The sequence below is a fragment of the Myripristis murdjan genome, chromosome 21 (genome assembly GCF_902150065.1).
Source record: "Myripristis murdjan chromosome 21, fMyrMur1.1, whole genome shotgun sequence".
Classification (NCBI taxonomy): domain Eukaryota; kingdom Metazoa; phylum Chordata; class Actinopteri; order Holocentriformes; family Holocentridae; genus Myripristis; species Myripristis murdjan.
Window position 1 is genome coordinate 23,327,327 of NC_044000.1, and position 16,047 is coordinate 23,343,373.

Below are 16,047 nucleotides of genomic sequence, written 5' to 3' on the forward strand. Positions count from 1 at the left end.
CAAAGAAAAGCCAGCTGATCTCTACTGAGTGACCATTCACTGTAAAAGGCTCCACAACTTGTGAATTTATGATGGTGGTCCAGTGATTATAGGGCACTCTGTAATGGATGGGATTGAAAGATGTAGCCAAGTACAGCCATAACATACTCAAGTAAAAGTAAACTTAAAAAAAAAAAAAAAAAAACAATCAAAAATGTACACAGAAATACACATAGAGCTATCCAATCACAGGAATGTGAGGTAAATCTAATTAGTTACCTCCACTCACTCCAACTGGTGGATGGCCAGCATCAGCCACTTTGAACAGCTGCGACACGCCCCGTCCCAAGTTTCTGCACCTGACACAAATGGACACGAGCTCTGAGCTGGAACACATTATGAGATCACTGCAGTTACTTTGTCACGCTGCTGGGAAACTTCTTTGTTATTCTGGCCGTAAAGCAAACAGTGAGGATCAGCTGTTTTGCTGGGACACAGGACGCTGTCCACAAAGCGACGCTCACAGAGAGATGAGAGAGGAAGGAGGGCAGCGAGGGAGCAAAGAGGAAGGAGCAGAGGGTGAGAGGATGTACTGGAGCACCGGGGGAGTGCTGACAGACTGTGTATTTAACTTTTGGCGAGTGTGGTGGGCTCCAAGTGGGGGGGCCAAGATTTGTGTGTTCACATGCTTTTCAAACAAGGAAAGCTTAGCTCCCACTGACTGAGCAGAAGCGCATCCCTTTTTTTTGCAGCTGTGTGTGCCCACATGCAGGCATACATACGCGGGCATGTTTTTCTATGGTTGCATGTGAGTTTGTGTGTGTGTGTGTGCGCGAGTGTGTATTTGTGTGTGAGTGCTTTGTAATCTTTCTCTGCCAGTTCTCAGGAATCTCTGCCTTTGCTGCCAGTGGTCTGCTCTCTCTAATAGGGGTTGCTCAGAGGGCATCACCTCCCTCCACTGGCAGACATCGGCGGCGCGACTCCTCCCACTGCGTGTTTCCACGCGCCGCCACTCCCCGAGGAAACCAGAGGAGCCCCATTAATAATAATAATGTCAGATAAATACTTAAAATAAATTATAGATGATGCGTGCGACTCGGCTGCCAACTGTGGTGGTGTCACTTGTCATTTTATTGTGCTTCCCTCCAAACAGACCAGAAGTGCCTACATGCTTTGATAGTCTGCTCAGTGTTCAAGCCGACTCTCCCACACTCTCCAACCCGCACACATCAACTGAAACGGGATCTGCCTAATGGTCTGGAATATCCCTGTTTGGGCTGATCATCTGTCCAATTTTCTTTTCAAATGTGCAGTTTTGATAAAACCGCAGGTCGGTGTGATGTGATGGGAGAGGTGGAGGAGGAGGGGGGAGCACGAGGGGAGTGGGGTGTAAACACTGGGGTTGCTATGGAGGCGGAAGTGAAAGAAGCTGGGAGAGAGTACCTAGACGTTTCAGTTCCGAGAGAGACTGTGTGTGTAGGTGCGTGTGTGCCTGTGCTTGTGTGTGTGTGTGTGTGTGTGCCTGTCTGTGTATTTAATAGCAGACTTGGGGTGACCTTCTTACCACAGAGGATGTGGGAGTGAGAGGAGAGACAATGCACTGCCGTGAGACTTTGTGGAGCGCGATGGTAGCTCTGCCTCTCATTCAGATAAAAGAAACCAATAATAAACAGTGGAAAAACCGGTCTTCTTGTACCTTTGGTGTACAGTGTCATTTGCATGCGAAAAGGGGGGGATCTTGAGAAGACAGGCTATCTTTTCAAAATGCTCAATCAATCAAAACCTAATGCAACAGCTGTAACCAGGATCCATTCCATCAAATATTTATGCCAGGGAGCAGCTCAACCATTTCCTCACATTTGGCTTCTCTAGTTTATGCATCTCTGCCCATTCGGTTTCAAAACAGGCTGAATCCAGTGGAATCATGCTGGTTGCTTTGAAGCTGAAATAGCCAGAGGCAGACCAGACCAACCGGACCCTGCTCACTGTGACTCCACAGTCTGCCTCCGGGCTCCACCTGAACCCCGATCCTTCACTTTTGACCTGATACCCCAGATTAGATAAACAGCTGATGTCAGAGTTCATGGACAAGTGCAAGGGTGTTGAGATTCAGATCAGGGTGAGAGTGAGGGCATGGTCGAATAGGAATGCTCTTAAAAACCATGGAAAATCAGCCGCTCATAACAAGAGAAGAGTTGGCCAATGGCAAGGATAAACACACTTTCTCAAGTTATGCCTTTGCATGTAGATGTATGGGTGCGTTTGGATCCCTCTTTCCTGTGTCTTCCGCTTTCCCTCTCCCCCCTCTCTCTCCTCTCTGCGTCTCACTCACTTCCTCTCCCCGGCTTTCTCTCTCTCTCTCTCCTTTTCCCTCTCATCTTGCTTCAAGGTTTTTGGCTCTCTGTCATCATCCGAAGGAGCACTGGGTTCCATTCTCTGGCAGGGCTCACATAGCAAAACACAGGGCATGGAGACCATCCAAACGCACACTCTCGTTCTCTCTCTCTCTCTCTCTCCCCTCTCTCTCTTTCCCTCTCTCGCTCACCCACATACACACATGCATGAGCACGCTTGAAGATCAACCCAACATGAATAAAAGTGAGATACAACCCAAACAAACACGCACACGTTAACCTGAATACCACCCAAAACCTTGCCTCCGCTCCTCTCTGCCGCAAGGCCCCAGCTCCTGACTTCTTGGGGAAATAGCTGAGGGCACAGGAAACCCACAGCTAAACACAGGTTCTCACGGCGTATTAACAACCCCTGACTGAGAAAGGAGCACTTAATAGTACCACATCTCCGTCCGATGCCAAGTCCAGGCCACGGCCAGCCAAGTGCAAGAGGTCGCCGGAGCCGTGATACCAGTTCAAAAGGTCCCGTGGGAAAGATAAGGTCTGTGCCCTTCGCTGGCGCAGAGCTCAAACGATGTGAGTAAAAACTCTTGGCTACGCAAGACTGAAAACTCGGTGCTTGCTGTACATTTCAGCGGCAAAACATCAACAGAAGCTTCTGTGTAAGCGTGGTAAAAACGAAAGCAACTGCAAAAGGGGAAAGTAGCCCTACTACAACATAACCGAAATCATGTGTGTGGTTTTATGAAGTTAGAAAGCCCATAATGATGGAGTATTAAATGATTGTAGCGCCATGAGGTTTGATGGTTTGAGGGGGGAGGGACGTAAAAAAGCCAGCTTTCTCCCATGAACTCCTCTGGCACCCAGAAAGTCGCTAGGGTTTCGCAAACTCACCCAACCTACTACCACCCCTCCGCCCCCCTCCTTTCCATTGTCACTGCTCCTGCCTAAAATAACCCGTGTTCCAAAAGGAGGTTCATTTTCTGCTGGGTTTTCAAATACTACACTTTTGTTCTGCTGGCAGTGGGAAAACAGGCGAGGTTGGGGAGGTCACTCTGGCCTTACAGGAGCCACTGCCATGTTTAGATGCTGCAACGGCCACGCTGTGTGACCGCCGGACTGTCTGTGGACATCCAGCCTTAATGAGGTGGTCCAGCAACACCATAGCAATACCTTACTGTGCATGTTTTTTGGCAGAATGCATGTATAAGCGGATTATAAAGGAGGTGAGAAAGTGATGGATTGATATTGCCGATTTCTTTCTTTCTTTTTTCTTTTTTTTTTACTTTACTTTTTGGGGCATTAAAGCTGATGCTCTTATCCTGAGGGATTTGCAATGAGACCAGGTAGGAGTTTAGTGTCTTGCTTACAGGGATTTTGACAGGTAACATGGCTGTAAATAGATACACTGGTCACGGTTTTCCAAAGTACTAGGCCACCATGGCAGTGTTATTTATTGTTAAACAGTACCACATTGTACAATTGATGTCATTTGAGACTTGGTAAGCAGTCACAGAGGTTTTTTTTTTTTTTTTCCAAGGATTGTTTTTGGCATTTCTGCTTTATTTGACAGTTACAGTAGAAAGAGAGAGGAAATGCAAGAGAGAGAGAGAGAGAGGGGGGAGGATGTGCAACAAATGGCCTGGGCTTGGATTTGAACACAGGCTGCTGTGGTAAGGACTCTGGCTTGACAAGTGGTGTGTGCTCTACAAGGTGAGCTACCAGGCCGCCACCAGTTAGCCAATAAACAGGATTGTTAATTTTATAATTTAGAGGAAGTAGATCACCGAAACTTGTCATCATGACAGGAGGACAATTAGTTTGACAGAAGATATTTATCATCTTTTGTTATTGTTGCTGCTTGAAATAAAGCACCTTACTGACGCAATCCTCTCAAACAATAGGCTGACGCTCTCATGTATTTCCATTCATTAAGACACAGCGATCTGACTGATGCCTCTTATCCTTCAGTTCATCAAAAGGTTAGTTAGAAACAGGAACATTGTTATGTGATTCTGTGCATGTAGGCATCTTCTGAAGAAGCGACACCTTGATTCGGTGGTTAAGCTTACAGTGGCCACACACACACACACACACACACACACACACACACACAAAGAATCATACACTACTGTCTTACACAGGCATGATGATGTGTTGATAGCACGGTGCTTCGCTGGTAGATGCTTCAGGAATGGTGATCACAGTGACGCTGCAACAAGTGGTTTGTCATATCCCGCGTGTCTTCAGAGTCAGTTAGGAGATATCTTTTCACTTATTCTATAATTGTTAGAAGTCAACATGCCTTAAGAAATAGAGCAACAAATCATCTGTGTAAAAACTGTCAAGGCCGTGTGACTCAAATCTATCTACCAAGTTTCAGATGGCTGTACTAAAAAAACACCTTTGACACAGATGGAGTGGAGAATACACACACAGAATAAACCCACTTCAAACACCTGTTCATTGCGGATTAGAGTTTGTCCGACCTATAAATTCATAGCATACATAGTGAGTAATATTATATAGGACTACATGAATACAGGGTCTTCTAAGAAAAGAGGCATCAACTCTATGAATACCTCCATGAAAATTTAATTAATTTAATTTTTGTTTACATTTACCTCATAATGATCCTTGTTATTTATTTACAACTCTGCTAAGTGACAGGCTGCTAGGCTTGACATTAGAGCTTGCTGATGAGTCAGTGTTACTAATGATTTGTTGTTCTATATTTTTTTAAGACATGCTGACTTCCAACAATTATATAATCAACAAGAAAGACATCTCTTAAATGACCCTGAAGACACTTGGGATATGACAGACCACTTGTTGCAGCAACACCATGATCACCGCCAGGGAACCATCTACAAATGAAACATCATGATGATTCAGAGCTATAAACAAATCATTACGTCTGTGAGAGACAGTGTGAGTCCTTGTGAGTGTGTGTGTGTGTGTGGCCACTGTAAGCTCAACCACCAATCAAGCTGTCAGTTCCTCAGAAAAGGCCTACTCGCACAGAATCACATAACCATTCCCACTTATCTTTATCTAACTAACCTTCTCATGACCTGAAGGACAAGAGGCATCAGTCAGATCACTGTGTCTTAATGAATGGAAATACATGAGAGCCTATTGTCTGTCAGGCTTGCGTAAGGTGCATTATTCCAAGTGGCAGCAACAACACAAGGTGAATTGTTTTACTGTGCCATGTGGAACCGCAAGCAACACCTTAATTGTCTTCATGTCATGATGACAAGTTTTCCTTGAAATCATAAAAACGGAGTTTTGTTTATTGGCTAATTGTCAAAGCTCTGTGAGTCAAACGTATTAGTCTCAAATGACATCAATTCTGCATCCCTGCCTGTGCTGAAAAATCACCTATTACACAGGGGGTGTGGACGCAAGGAAAGGGAGGGTCACGTGGTAAAGCGTTTCTCTGAAGGGCCTCCGGAGCAATAAAGGGAGCCGTCTCGTTTTACCTGTCGTGTGCTTATGTCTGTCTTTCTGCGTGTCAGTGTATCTGTCTGTCTTCCCGTCGGTCGATCGGAGCACCGGGAGAATCCTCCGTCGTCTGATTGGCTGGAGAAGGAGCCGAGCTCTGTCAGCCCACCCACCGCTGATTATAGGGACTCCTCAAGTCATTGTTTCTTTCCCTGCATCGAGTCTAGTACTTGGCCCCGGGCTAAACTGCACACAGAGCGCACAGCATGGCAGCTACGCACGGCGACTACCGAGGCTACCTGCGAAACACCGTCGACATGGAGGCAGGGCAGCACCGCTTCCACCCGGTGCAGAGCTCGGAGCCGACTTACCGGCCGCTCCTATTCGGCACCCTCGCGGTTATGGGATTGCTTCAGGTGGCGTCGAGCGTGGCCATCTTATTACACCTGACGGGTTACCTCCAAGAGGTAAGCAGCGACGCACAGTTTGCTTTACTTTACTTGGGTGTCTTTTTTTTCTCTCTCTCTCTTTTCCAGGGCGCGCTTCCCTACCGGAGTGCGACACTTTGCAGGGCCACTCAGTGAAGTGCATGGCTGTCAGCAGAGCTTCACTCAAACTGGTCGGCTTTCTGACTGTTTACAAACAGTTCTCTCCAAAAAAATGTAGGCTACCAAGAAAACAATACAGTGGTGTCATTTGGAGACATCGGTTACAGGGTGACAATATTTGCGCAATTTTACAGTGCCATAAACAACCAGATAAGTTCTCCAATTTTATAAAACAAGTAGATGTTAATCTTCGTGTCCTTGGACGTAAAGACGATCTTCTAAAGTGGCGTGTTTGAAATACACAAGACACAAAACAGTCAACATTTGAAGGCTCTGCAGAGTTTCTGTGCCAAAGTTTTGTGCGCGCTTGGCGTCTCTTTGAAGGCGCTGCGCCTCAGTGGCAAACGGTTAAAAAAAAAAGTTTTTTCCCCCGCTGTAAAAACACTCCAGCTGATACTATCTCACAACGCTGATGAAATTTTGCACGGAGATTAGCTCTTTCAACAGGAGCATATTTTCCAGCGGTTGCAGCATGATTTGAAGCATCACGAATCCTTTTAGTGGTGATAAAATCTCAGCGTTCCTATAGAAGCTTCGGTGTAAATACAAATGTCATTCTGCAAGATGTCTTGTTTGCAAAATACAGATGTTTTCACTTGAGGCTGAGAGGCTGCGATTTCTCATGTGCATGTTTACATGCCATTCGGGAGTTAAATTTGTAATTTATTTGTGTCATAAGTGTAAACCTTTGAGAATAAACAGAACTCCGTCTTCAGGGCTACAGAACCCGGAGATGAGTTTTTTTTTTTAAACGGACAAGGAAAGTCTGTCAGTGTTCAGAGCAAACTCCAGATATCTGCCACTGTGTTGCATCCTTAAAATGCCAAGAGAGACATCGCATCAATCACAATTGAAACTGTGTTCCTACATGATTATCATAGCTTGTCAGGTAGATAACTTGTTATCTTTATAGTCTTATCTGCGCCTCTGTGATCTTGTAAAATCAGCCTTTCCATTCGGTCTCGGTTGTTTTTGTTGCTTTATGGCGGTTTTAGAGTTGAATAATTGTCGTGTTTCGACAAGCCAAGAGACCAGACCGCATCTCCGCTCTGTCAGGATGCTTCACTCGAAAGTTCACCTGAAGAGCATCTCTCTCTCTCTCCTTCACTCTCTCTCTCTCACTCTCTCTCACACTCACTCTCTACTCTCGTTCTCCCTCTCTCTCCCTCCCTCCCTCCCTCCCTCTCTCTATTTTTCTTTGTCTTTGTCTCTTGTCTCTCTCTCTTTCTCGTTGTGTTTGTGTGTTAAATTTCTTTGGCTTGTTTTTGGCATAAACACATTGCAGTGTGGTGGTAACTAGTTATGTACTGGACACACGCCAGGGGAAAAGAGCTGGAGAGAAAGGGGGAGCAGAAGAGTCAAAAACCCAAAGGGGAGAGGAATACAGAGAAATAGAGAGAGAGAGAGAGACAGAGAGAGAGAGAGCTTTTCATCCTCATGGCTGTTAAGTGTCTGTTGGAAGGATCTCATTATGTGATGAGAGCGATGCAGCTCCTGATCGTTTGGAGTGAATGAAACCTCTGCCTCAGATGCCCTCTGGTTGGGCAGAGTTAGATTTCCCCCGAGACAGCAGGTCTGTGCGTTGAATTAATGCCCTGCCTTCTCCGAACCCGATGACAGCTGCATATGGTAGCACTTTGACAGTGAGTCATAGTTTTGTGTGGACCGGAGTTTGGCACCGAACCCTCCTTTGCCCTGAACACCTGTAGGACTTACTGGAGACACAGAGGAGAGCAGGAATCTGCACAGCGCCGTGCCTACAAAGGAATGTGCTGGTCTAGGGCTTTTTTTTTTTTTTTTTTTTTTTTTAAATGCTACTCTGATTCTTACATGAGTGCTGGTTTGTGTGTCCATTATTGTGCATATGGCTATGTGTGCATGCATGCCTTTCTACCGGGGAAGCAGACCGTTTTGGACAGTTTTTATTTATTCACTTATTTTTTTTTGATCAGTTATTTATAGAGTACATGAGCCCACTGAAAACAAGAGCAATGGAGTGAGTCAGTCTCCAGTCTCCAAATTAGCTCTAATTCGGCGTGTTGTTGCACCCATGCAGTGACATGCGGTGAAGAACCGAAGTCCAAAAAACACCACCTCCTCCTTTTCTGAGTTATTTCTGTCTTCCTGTATGTTTTGTGAAATAGTCCTCCCACTCACACCTGTCATGAAAATGTTAACAGTTAGTGCTCCATGCGACTGTGGTATTTGTTGTGCAACGCTGACCTCTCTAACCCCCGTGCCTCTGTTTCTGTCTGCAGGTAGACTTGTCCACAGCCCCACATCGACCTATAGAGGTGAGTTCTTGACCCCTGACTGACCCCAGACATCAGACAACAACAAACCCTCTGACTCCAACACATTCCACCCGGCCACACTGCGTTATAAATGATTGACTTCCTGTTATGACACAGTACGCATTCCCACTGTAACCAAATGCAGATTATTGCTGTCTTAAATACGTTTCATTTGTAATGCTAAGACATCAGTGCCAATGGACAGTAGTGCTTTGGGTTTTACATGACAGCGTTCACTTTATTAGACTTTGATTTGCTGTGGTCAGTCATTAACACATCACCAAAAGAGAGCTGTAGGGAAAACACCTCCTGTCAAAACCTGCTATATAAACAGGGTCAAAGGCAGTTAAGCCAAATAAAAAAGCCTCGGAGGCCAATAATAAGGTACCAGCCCTGTAAGAATGTTTAGAAGCACAGCAGGTACTTCCTCATATCCTCGAGTCAAATGGAAAGTGTGTGTATGAGCTCTGAATGCGTGGTGTCACACTTAAAAAGGAGGGTTAAAAACAATGAAAAAACAAAGTTAACCATTCACTCTCTTTTTTTTTTGTTTTTTTGCACTGTCATGCTATTCCCATGGTTTTGTTTTCCAAGAGCGACGCATACCGCAGCAAACGCCTGCCCCAAACCCTAGGTGGCCATGCAGGCTAGAACAAGGTCAGACCACAGGGGGAAAAACACCTTCTTGTGCATGAAATAGGGTCAGATAGCTTATGATTTAAGTTTTTCCATAATGGAACCACCAATATTGTTTCTAATGCAGCTTACTCAGCATCACTGGTTTTTGTTTGACATCGTGCACCGACTGTGTCAGAGGTCTAGATGTGAGAGCAGAGACAGTGGAGCGGACTAATCAACTCCATCCCACCGTCATTCACTTGCATCCTTTGTTGTAGGCTGTCCTTTCTACACAGCTTGCAGTAAAAGTGTCATAACGGAGTGGTAAAAGAGGAATGCTCCATTGTTGAGGTCTGATAGGGTTTTTTTTTTTTTTTTTTCAAATTCCTTTTTGGAAGGCGCTGCCATTTTTCTGGCACCCGTTTTGCCGTGCGAAAGCAAAAACTTTCCAGGAAGTAAAACAACACAGAAGAAAAGGACTGCTTTGCTTCACTAGTGTTTGGTTTACCATAATGCTATAATTTCCTTTGAAATTATGTATTTGTATTTGCCCCGGGTAGCCCTGGTGGAGTACTTACACAAACCACCCAGCCCGCCCTGGACTGAGGAGCTCATTGTATGATTCGCTCACGGCTGTTTCCCATGGAGCAGGGGGAGACGTGCTGGGAGCTTTATGAGGTGTCGGGGTGACAGGTCCACTTGGCCCGCACTGTGTTGTGTTAGGGTCAGCCCTGAGACCGCCGGTGCTCTCCGCTGACAGTCCAGAGGATTTGCTAAAGAGCAGGCCTCGCTGGACAGCTGTCAGCTCTGTAGCCTAGCTCTGCTCTGCGCCCTTTGATGTAAGACAGGATGTTCAGGCCTGGCCTGCGCTGGGCCGGGGCTGCGGTCAGCGCAATGTCGGGAGGGGCGAGAACAACACAGGATCCTCAAAACTCAATGAATCGGAACCAGTGACTCACAATCAGAATGGCTACAGTTCATGGAGACTGTTACAAGTGTGTGATTGATGTCGTATAAAACACACAGGGACAGTCTGCTCTGGTGGCCAAGCTTTGGGTGAAGAGGCTTTTGTTCCAGCGCAGCATCTCAGAAACCACTCATCAAGATAATAGAGAAGTTGAATTATGTATGTGGTGTATAGTTATAGGGCTGGAACTGTAGCCTGCATGCACTGTGGTATTGCAGGACCAGGGACATGCAATCAGTTAGTTGTAGCTGGCTGTATATTTCTTGTAGAGCCAGCCGCCATGTCCCGTTGTTGTGTAGCATCCATAACTACATCTGGTGCAAAGTGGTTGTCACTGCGCTGCTCTACAGTCTGTTTTGTATTGTAGATCATGGTGTACATCCAAGAGCTGCCAAGCTGTTGCTACTTTGTTTAAATAATCTTTTCTCTCTGGTTGAAGAGGTATGACGTGGTCAAGTGTCTGGCCACAAATCAAGGATAGATCCCACAATGTAGGGCCAATTGGGATTACATTCACAATTTCTTTTGTAGCCTTGGCACGGTCTTGTTTACCCCTGTCTCATTCTGAATCCCTGCTATATAAACATGTTTGTGCAGCAAATTGTTTTTGGAGGACAGACAGTACTAATCTTAGTTTGGGAGCTGTGCAAATCTGTCTGGATTTGGTTTGTAAGTAAATATTTTATAGTAATATTAGCACAGCACAGGTGCAGTATTGTTGTGTGCAAAACCGTGTTCTTGCTCTTGCTCGGATTCTGGCATGATAATTTAGCTTATTTGGATTGTGCAGCAATGTTTGTGCTCTGAGGTGTTACCTGTGGTTTTAAACTTGGCATGTTTAAGAATTCGGTTCATTTCAACACTTTCCATTTTCCTGTTTTTTTTTTTTTTTTTTTTTTTTTTTTTTATTCTTGGCATAGCATAAGGGTGAAATGACATTGCCAGCATACCTGAGATTATTGAATCAGGGGAAATTGCTCTGAAAGGATAAAACAAGTTGAAACATCTTCAGGGTGATGCCACCATAACCAGCTCTGTCAGTGGAATCTACACAGAAGTGCACACTAAGGGAAACTTTGTCAGAAGGTCTGGCATTTGCAGTTTTATTCATGTACTTTATCCGTACGCATTCACATATGAATGCATGTGCATTTAAACAAAGACATAATTAGATTTTTTTTTTTTTTAAAGTGGCTCTACGCAGATCTCTTACACATCCAAATCTGTGCCTTAGCTAAAATCCTGCAAAAACACTGAAGTTCTTCTATTTCAAATTGCTGAAATTATCATTTAACTGGCAGTTCAGCTTGCCACAAGATGCCTTGTGTAAGTGTTAGAGATAAAGGCGGAAAGCATTGCTCCCATGCCTGATATTCATCTCATGCCAGATGCGTGCGAGAGTTGGCAGCTCTCGTGAAGTAGCCTAACTGTTTACCTGCTTGGAAACCATGTTTTCCTCGACTGTATTTGCTCTGTCTTGCCTGAGGAGATCAGAGCTGCTCAGACTTTGGAAAGCAGTGACACCAGACTTTGAATAGAATCATCACTCGGGGCTGAATTCAACCAGAGAAGTCTTGGCAAATATTTGAGAAGTGCAATCTTATCTGAAAGGTTACACTCAGCAGGAGGTCTCCCTGTCAGAGGCTTTGGCCCTGAGTTCAACCACCATTGTTAAGGGATAAGAAGTCTGCAGGCGGGCCCCAGAGGATGGCTAATACACACAGATATGCAGGCCATGTATGCCTAGACGCAGACACACTTGTGCATATTGTGTGCATGTGCACACAAACAATCAGAAACACACACACAGACAGCTCAATACAAAAGTCCAATTATTCAAAGAGACAGCAGAATAAAACTGCGGTGAACTATGTCAAAATAGTATTGTTGTTGCTTTAAGAGAAAGTCACTTGTGGGCAGGGGTGAATTGTCGATGTCTCTATACTGGCATGGATGTAAGCTAAAATTGGGCAACCTTTTATGAGAGTAGGATAACACATGCACAATAGTGTTGCTTTAAGTGATCCCTTTGTTTAACAAGCAATATGACCTTCCATCCATCACTTTTTGGCTGATGATCCTTTCCTGTTTTCCACAGGAAGTGCAAACAGAGCCGGTGCTTGACGCCCTGAAAGACCCGAGGAAAAAACGGTGCAAGACTCCAAAAGAGAGCCTGCCATCTGCTCATCTACCAATCAGACAGCATCAAGAAAATGTTAAGAGTGAGTACATAGATTTTTACTGTTGAGCTGAATAGCACTGTGGAAATAGTTCTGCAATTTGGCTGTATTGCATTAACACACATTTACCATCATCTTTAGAAGAATGACCCAATAGTCAAAATTTTCAGTTACTCTCTTGCTTATTGTATTATGGAAAGAGATCTGCAACTCTGAGTTTATTATAAAACTTTAATTTAGCAACATCTGAATTAGCTTTATAACAATTTTATAGTAATTTGTAGGGCTGCCACGATTAATCGATTAATCGCGATGACGTCGACAATCAAAATAGTCCGCGACTAATTTAGTAATCGACGTAATCGTTTTTTTTTTTTTTTTTATTTAAGCTTTGTTTTTCACTCGAAACTGCCGCTGTACCTTCCGCTGTCATGTTTGCCTTCTGTCCTTGACGCACATGCGCAGTAGCACTCATCGGAGTCGGTGGCGACTATGGCAAGCTGGCAGCGCAGCTCCACAGTTTGGGAGCATTTTACCCAAAATATTAACGGGAAGACTTTGAAATGCAAAATTTGCAAGGCAGAGCTGGCATATCATGGCAGCACGACTGCCATGCACCAGCATTTGAAACGAAAGCATGTTATGTTGGCTGCTGAAGAGGACGACGAAGAGGGACCGTCATCTCGGAAAGCTAGTTGGATAGTTAGCTGCTAATAAAGTTAACGTCAACATTAATAAGCTACTTATGTATATTGATGGAAGGAAGCGAATCATGGTAAAACAATAGAAGCTGTATGCTGGCGCAATAATCTGCAATTTCCGTATGATCTGATTAATCGAGGAATCGCAAAAATAATCGGTGTCGTGTCGATTATCAGAATAATCGTTTGTGGCAGCCCTAGTAATTTGATATATTATAACTCTTGACAAACCTCACTACTGCAAAGAAGATGGATGCATTAACTAGACTTGTACCAGCTCCCACTGTATTTCATGTCTAAGCTGCTCTTGTCGCCGTGCTTTCAGGGGGTGAGCAGAAGGCTATCACGATTGACTGGGACGAAGTGCACGGCCACTGCCACAAGATGGGCTACCATAAGGGGAAACTGCAGGTGAGGGAGTCAGGTTTCTACTACGTTTACGCCAAGATCTGCTTCCGCTACTACGTGTACGTACCAGAGGACAGCAGCCAGGCCGGGGCCCAGCTGGTGGACGTGAGCAACGCCCAGCTCATCCAGTACATCTACCACGAGAGCATCAAACAGAACAGCAAGGCTGTCACGCTGATTAAGACAGGCAGCACTGTGCGCTGGGAGAACACAAACTACAACATGTACTGCGCCCAGCAGGGCCGAGGGGTCCGGCTGGAGGAGGGCGATGCGCTGTACGTCAACGTGTCCAACGCTTGGATGCTGGACCTGGAGGGAGAAGGGACGTATTTTGGGGCCGTAAAGTTGGGCAACTGAAATTTGAACATGAGGAGAGAGGACGTGCTACTGAACATTTCATATGCCAAAGAACCACTGCGAGCACTTGTCATTTTGTAAGATTACTGATTCTATGATGTTGATTTGTTTTTTTAAATGTATGGTTATTTTTTTTAATTATTATATATGGTGTTTTTTATACGTTGCTCTTCACCAAATAGCCTTGGAGTGCTCAAAAAAATGTGATTGGTAGTCACTGAGGAAATACGTTTAAATAATAATAATAATAATAATAGTAATAATAATAACTTCCATGGGAGTCTTCGTAAATCTTTATTAACATTATCCGAAAGGGCACTGGAAGCTGTTTTTTTTTTTTTTTTTTGTATTGCCTTTTAGTATTTGATAAATTCAATTTTACAGTTCAAATTACAGAATTAATAACATTCCATGGAGCACTTGCTTTTTAATTCAGTCACGTGTTTGATTTTTTTTTTTTTTTTGTTATTGCGCCATCCAGCATTGATTTGTATCATGCTCATATGTTTGATTGAACCAATTTTTTCTGTTTTTATCAAGCGGCAAAGACCCATTAGTTCTACTTGGCCTTTCCACTGACAGCTTAGTAAATGTTGTCATTCTTTTGGCAGTGCAGCTGCGGCTCAGCATGGTTTTGGCCCGCGGGTTGAGTCGAGTGGATTTGAAAAAGTTTTATTCAAGAATATACAGAGAAATACATGCTTATAAAAAAACATACAAGATAGAGTTCTCCATCATGGGCCATATACATGTGCATTTGCACTAACTAAACAAACCGTAAGAGTAACCAAGGGATGAAGACTATTGGCATGAAGTGCAGCGAGAAAGGATTTATCATTGCTGACTCTTGGAAATAAAACAAAACTGTTCTCAGCGGTGTAATATCGTAGATAATAAAGCATCTGCTTATACTTAACAGATTATCACAGGACAATAATAACACTCCCAGGCCTGGCTATGACCCACAACAGTTAATACGCAAATGTTTTACCAAAAGGATTTATTGTAAAGTGTGAACAAGGCAGGAAATGAGGCGTCACTGTGGCCCATCGTAGCGAGCATTTCATGTGAGCCTAATTTGTGATCGGCGGTTAATGTAAATTTAAATTATTTTGCTTTTGCAGCATCCATACCTGTGTCATGAAAGATTCATTCCAACTTTGACATAAAAAAACAACCACTTAAAAAAAAAAAACATGTTAACACATATTTCCCAGGTTCCAAAAATGCATTTTGTATCTGTTTTCTTTTTTTGAAATCAACGAAATCCAACGAGAGGAGTGCTTCAGTGAGGGCAACGACACGCCGACGTCGTTTCAGACTGAGGAGGAAATGACATCGTTTGGTTGTGTTTCTGACGATCAACATATACACGCAAGTGAACAAGCAACGCAGATAGCTGGACTGTCTGACCACAGATGACATGAACAGACTCTTGTCTTCTTTAACTAGAGGAACCAAATTGAGTTTGGTCCGTCTTTAACTTAACTTTTTTTTTTTTTTCATTTGGCTCTTCAGTGAGGTAAATGGGAATATGCACTAAGTATTTATTTATTAGATATAGAAGTACAGAGACCGATCACTGTTAAAGTGACCTGTCAGCTGTAAAAAAAATCATTTATATTTTATGTCTGAATGACATTCATTATGCAGCACTTAGATTAAATACTAGACACGCTTTTTTGTTATTAAAACACAGGGGCTTCATTTTAAATTCCATATTTATGTATCTTTGTCCTGACAATTCTGTGTGCACTTGCCTTGCCAAAAGCAGAATGAATATATTGTTTTTCTTACAAGTTTCTTACAAGTGGCATACCTGTAAGATCTTCATCTGTTAGATTTTTTCAGTCTGTGTTTTTCTTTTTTTAAAATTTTTATTTATGTCTGTGTATGTTTTAATAAAAAACATTACTTTTGTAATAGTGTTTCATGTTCAGTGACGCCACCTGAATCTCAGGCCGATCCTGTTGCTTTCACTGTGAAGGATTACACTCACAGGATGGAGTCATAACCGTCTTACATTGCAGCCCACCCTGACGGTGAGGAGTATTACTGTGATGTTTGATAATCTACACAATCTTTGGCAAATGTAACACCATTATAGCCAAAAAGTGAGGTCATGCTGTTGCTT

At 43.8% G+C, this 16,047-nt stretch overlaps 1 protein-coding gene across 1 annotated transcript; it reads left to right on the top strand.

Annotated features, from left to right (window-relative positions):
• The first annotated feature begins 5,829 nt into the window (after positions 1 to 5,829).
• On the top strand, positions 5,830 to 15,836 carry tnfsf11 (TNF superfamily member 11). Its single transcript, XM_030081656.1, has 4 exons — positions 5,830 to 6,247; positions 8,647 to 8,682; positions 12,366 to 12,489; positions 13,474 to 15,836. The coding sequence occupies exons 1-4, from the start codon at positions 6,047 to 6,049 to the stop codon at positions 13,911 to 13,913; spliced, it is 801 nt and encodes a 266-aa protein (XP_029937516.1). The 5' UTR covers positions 5,830 to 6,046; the 3' UTR covers positions 13,914 to 15,836.
• The last annotated feature ends 211 nt before the right edge of the window (positions 15,837 to 16,047 follow it).

Coding starts and splice junctions, on each gene's coding strand:
- tnfsf11 (XM_030081656.1), top strand. CDS start 6,047: ATGGCAGCTACGCACGGCGACTACCGAGGCTACCTGCGAAACACCGTC. Junction 8,683..12,365: donor CCCCACATCGACCTATAGAG/GTGAGTTCTTGA, acceptor TGTTTTCCACAG/GAAGTGCAAACAGAGCCGGT. Junction 12,490..13,473: donor GCATCAAGAAAATGTTAAGA/GTGAGTACATAG, acceptor CCGTGCTTTCAG/GGGGTGAGCAGAAGGCTATC.